This window comes from Curcuma longa, chromosome 16 (genome assembly GCF_044706935.1).
Source record: "Curcuma longa cultivar G26 ecotype Majalengka, Jawa Barat chromosome 16, ITB_CL_G26_1.1, whole genome shotgun sequence".
NCBI lineage: Eukaryota > Viridiplantae > Streptophyta > Magnoliopsida > Zingiberales > Zingiberaceae > Curcuma > Curcuma longa.
In genome coordinates, this window is record NC_133876.1 from 1,503,753 (window position 1) to 1,507,744 (window position 3,992).

General features: G+C 39.0%; 1 protein-coding gene across 1 annotated transcript; it reads left to right on the forward strand.

Annotated features, from left to right (window-relative positions):
• The first annotated feature begins 434 nt into the window (after positions 1-434).
• On the forward strand, positions 435-3,404 carry LOC141847439 (transcription factor MYBS3-like). Its single transcript, XM_074735485.1, has 3 exons — positions 435-788; positions 2,247-2,455; positions 2,544-3,404. Exons 1-3 carry the CDS (start codon positions 512-514, stop codon positions 3,051-3,053), a joined length of 996 nt encoding a protein of 331 aa, XP_074591586.1. The 5' UTR covers positions 435-511; the 3' UTR covers positions 3,054-3,404.
• Positions 3,405-3,992: the final 588 nt, after the last annotated feature.

The following is a 3,992-nucleotide window of genomic DNA, read 5'->3' on the forward strand; positions in this document are numbered from 1 at the left end:
ATATATATTTCGAATTCGAATTTGAATATTAATATTTTTATATTATTCAATTCGATTCGACTCAGTTTGCACCTCTAGTCGTGTGCACACCCTTTTGTCGAGTGGAAACAAAGTCAAGTGAGGCCTCCACGTGACTCTCGCCGGGTCACGTGACATTCCACGTGGCAAAAGGATAATTGTAGAAAATTTCATAATACGTAACGGGTGTTACGACGTCGAATTGGTGACAGTTAACTCGACGGTTTACCCGTCCCGTGATTGGTGAAGAAAATGAACGGGTGGAGATGATCCAGGAAACGGACGGTGGTCCTTTTTGGCCGTTGTTTCGATAGGGATAATCTCGTAGATAAGCGCAATCTCGTGGGGGGAATTTTATCTCTAAGAAAGGACGTGTGAGCGCCATCGAAGGAAGGCGAGGACAAGTCTCCACTCCGGCGTGAGGGGGAGTTGAGTTATACGTGTGAGGAAAGGCGTGAGCACGGGCCCCGGCGAGTGGGAGGAGGGGGCGGAGATGACGAGGCGGTGTTCGCACTGCAGCAACAACGGGCACAACTCGCGGACGTGCCCTGGGCGGGGCGGGGGCGTGCGGCTCTTCGGCGTGCGGTTGATGGAAGGGGTGGGAACGATGAAGAAGAGCGCCAGTATGGGGTGCCTTCCATCCGCCTCGCCCTCGGGCGATCCCCTTGCTGATGCCCACCTCCACAGCCCCGTGGCCGCCGCCTCCGGTTACGCCTCCGATGACCCCGCCCGTGGGGTTTCTTCTAATTGCCGGAGCGAGCGCAAGAAAGGTGAGCCTTTTTCTCTTTCAAGTTCAAATCGATTCCTGGTAGGGAGATTTTTTCCCCCCTAGGTAGTTCAAATCGATTGTTGTTGCTACGTCGCATTTATCCTCCACTCAATCTATTGAGCTTTGAAACTTCTTATTTATTTTATCAAAAGAAAAAAAAAAAAAGAGATTTATTTAATCGTGGAAGCTTTTGTTCACCCAACATATATTTGTTTTTGATGAACCCTATCTGAAATAATGATCAATTTTGGGAAAATTGTTGGAATCAGTACTATTTTTTTAATATAAATTTTCCTTAATACTGATCTCTTCCTTGTTGATTTTAATACATGGTATGCCAATCGTTCATATGGGAATCCTCTGTTTTATGTTAGTTATTTTGTTTCTTTAGTCTCTATTTTTCATTCCATGTTTCTGGTTTCTTGCAACCGTTCAAATTGCGCAACACTTTGAAGCATTGCAACCGTTTAAAGCTTTTATTTAGCTTGGCATCTAAATTTGGAATATCAATGGATAAGTAATGGGTGTTGATGGATGATGGTTCCAAAATTTTGGCGGCTGATCTTAGCAGTGCATGGTGTGGTTGGTCTTAGTTTGTGCCATTGGTGCTGATAGTTCAATAAAATGTGCTTTGACACAAATAGGGTTTGTTTCTAAACCAATATTGCTAATTTTCTATTATTAAATTTTTAAACTTGTGATTCATATGCCTTCTTTTCTTTCTTTTTCATAAACTAATATACACCATCCTTTTTCTTGTTTGTGATCTTTGTTTTCATTCTACTGTGTTTTAGGCACAATGATCAATTATACCCTCAATTGCACTTGTTGCATGTGTTTAGCAAGTATATAAAGTTGTCTTGTATCAAATTATTTTCACGAAACATATAGTTATCAGTTCATTTGTTGTCGCGAAACATATTCTTCCTTCTTGTTTATTGTTGCATTGAAAGATTACTCCTGGGACACTTAAGTAAACTTGTGTCCATTAATTGCACTGTCCTAGTTGTTCCAGTTACAAGCCTTTTAGTTTATTCTCCAAGTTCTTGGAATCTTGGAATATCTAACAACATCTCAGCAATGTTGGCATTATCATTTCATATGTGGTTGTTGTTGAAAGATTCATTTAAATATAGATGAACATATAGTAGGGGATCGAGCCCAATGACATAGGAACATCATATTGCCAACCCCATTTAGTGAGATAAAGGCTTGGTTGTCGTTGTATCCTATTAAAGTTCTTTTTATCTATGGTTTCTCAAAGGATATGTTCTAATTATTGTTGGCATGTTTTTTTCAAGGACATCTGACCAATGTAACACGATGAGTTATATATCTTGATAGTGTTATAATACAAAGTAATCATTTTTTTTTTCTGTTTTGCAATGATTAACTTCACTTTCTAGTTCCTATCCAATTTAAGTTCAGATTTCTGTATGCTAAGATTCTCCCAATGCAGGGATCCCATGGACTGAAGAGGAACATCGAATGTTCCTAATGGGTCTTCAGAAATTGGGAAAAGGTGACTGGCGTGGAATTGCCCGGAACTTTGTCACGTCTAGGACCCCAACACAAGTAGCAAGCCATGCGCAAAAGTATTTTATTCGACAAAGTAATGCATCACGAAGGAAAAGGCGTTCTAGTTTGTTTGACATGGTCCCTGAAACGGTAGCTCCTTTTCCCTTATTTCAAACCTTTCTTGCTCCTTCAGTACTATAAACTCTTACAAATTCATATGCAACCACCAATTGGGCAGGTTCTCACTCATGATCAGCAGTTGTTTCCGCAATCCCCTAATGAATTAGAGGTCAACTATCATTCACCAACTTTGTACCTTGGCCAACAAGGACCTGAGCCTGTTGAACCATCACAAACCAAGCTTGTTGTAGAATCAACACAAAACATTCAGTTCAAGGATCCAATTGCAACAATGCTACCTACAATTCATCCAAATTTCATAACCGTGCCTGTACCTTCCTGGCCCGGGCCTCCAAATTCGGCTACCAGTTCCATTGGTCAAGTAATGGCTGAACCCTACAAGATTGTAAAGCCGACTCCATTGTTCCCAACAGAGCCTGTTAATGTGGATGAAGTGGTCAGCATGTCAAACCTCAGCATCGCTGATGGTAGTCGCATGGAGCTTACTGATCTCTCCCTCAAGCTAATGGGATCCTCTAGTCCAATGCAGTCTGCCTTACATGCCAACACTTCCATTGCCGTGCCTGATCTAAACAAAAATAATAACAGCCCTATTCATGCAGTTTGAGGAAAACGAGCATGGGTAAGAAATTCATCATCATGCTCTTTGAGATCTTAATTCTCATTTAAATGCCTGCAACAAATTATATATGCTTTCTGATTCTTGTAGCTTATTGTTCTTTTGTGTTAATATTTGTAACTGAAGCACCTGCTGGGTATAGTTTCTAGTATTTATCTTGTATCATCGTTGTAGAACGTTATATATGTTTCCAAGAAACATGAAACCTAGGAAATTAAAGGCCTGTTTTGCTATTGCCTAATGGGTATGCATTGCAGTAACATTATATTGTTTAATTCAACCTGTTTGCTTGAAGATGCAAGCATTTGTGGATAATTAAAGCTTAAATTATTTCATTAATCCTGGTTATGATGCGAGCATCATGATGGGAGGAGTTCGTTCTAACATCTTCTTGAGTTTTCCCATCTCCTATTCAGAAATGCTCAATTAGCTTATTCAATTTTGAAGGTCAACTAGTGCCTTAAAAGTTCTTACAAAGGTTTTGAATTTGAAATTCGTTTTTATCTAAATCTTAAATTTATTTTCATCATGATCTGAATACTTAATGTGTTAGCCAAAACATCTTAGGGGCAAAAATAAAATAAAACAAAAAATTAATTCGGTCGTATAAGGTCATAGATGTATTTCTTAGGGCATCAAAGACTTAGTGGGAAGCTTCATATGATCGAAATGGATATATTTTTTTACCACTAAAATGTTTTAACCAAAACACCTTAATTTCTTAGAACATCTTACACTCAATGTGAGGTATTGAATAACTAATTTGGACAATTTAAGTCTACCAAGACGAGCAATTATTATATTCACCTTAATAACTGAAGAAAAAAAAAATCAAAATTACAAGCCTTTGGCAAATTCATGATACTTATAAGGATGAAATGATGCTCATACGAGATGGTTTTGACCCTTTTTGGAGCTTAATATATG

Excerpts from the sequence above, each read along its gene's own strand:
- LOC141847439 (XM_074735485.1), top strand. The coding sequence starts at position 512 with ATGACGAGGCGGTGTTCGCACTGCAGCAACAACGGGCACAACTCGCGG. Across the intron at positions 789-2,246 it reads CCGGAGCGAGCGCAAGAAAG|GGATCCCATGGACTGAAGAG; the intron begins GTGAGCCTTTTT and ends CTCCCAATGCAG. Across the intron at positions 2,456-2,543 it reads TTGACATGGTCCCTGAAACG|GTTCTCACTCATGATCAGCA; the intron begins GTAGCTCCTTTT and ends CCAATTGGGCAG.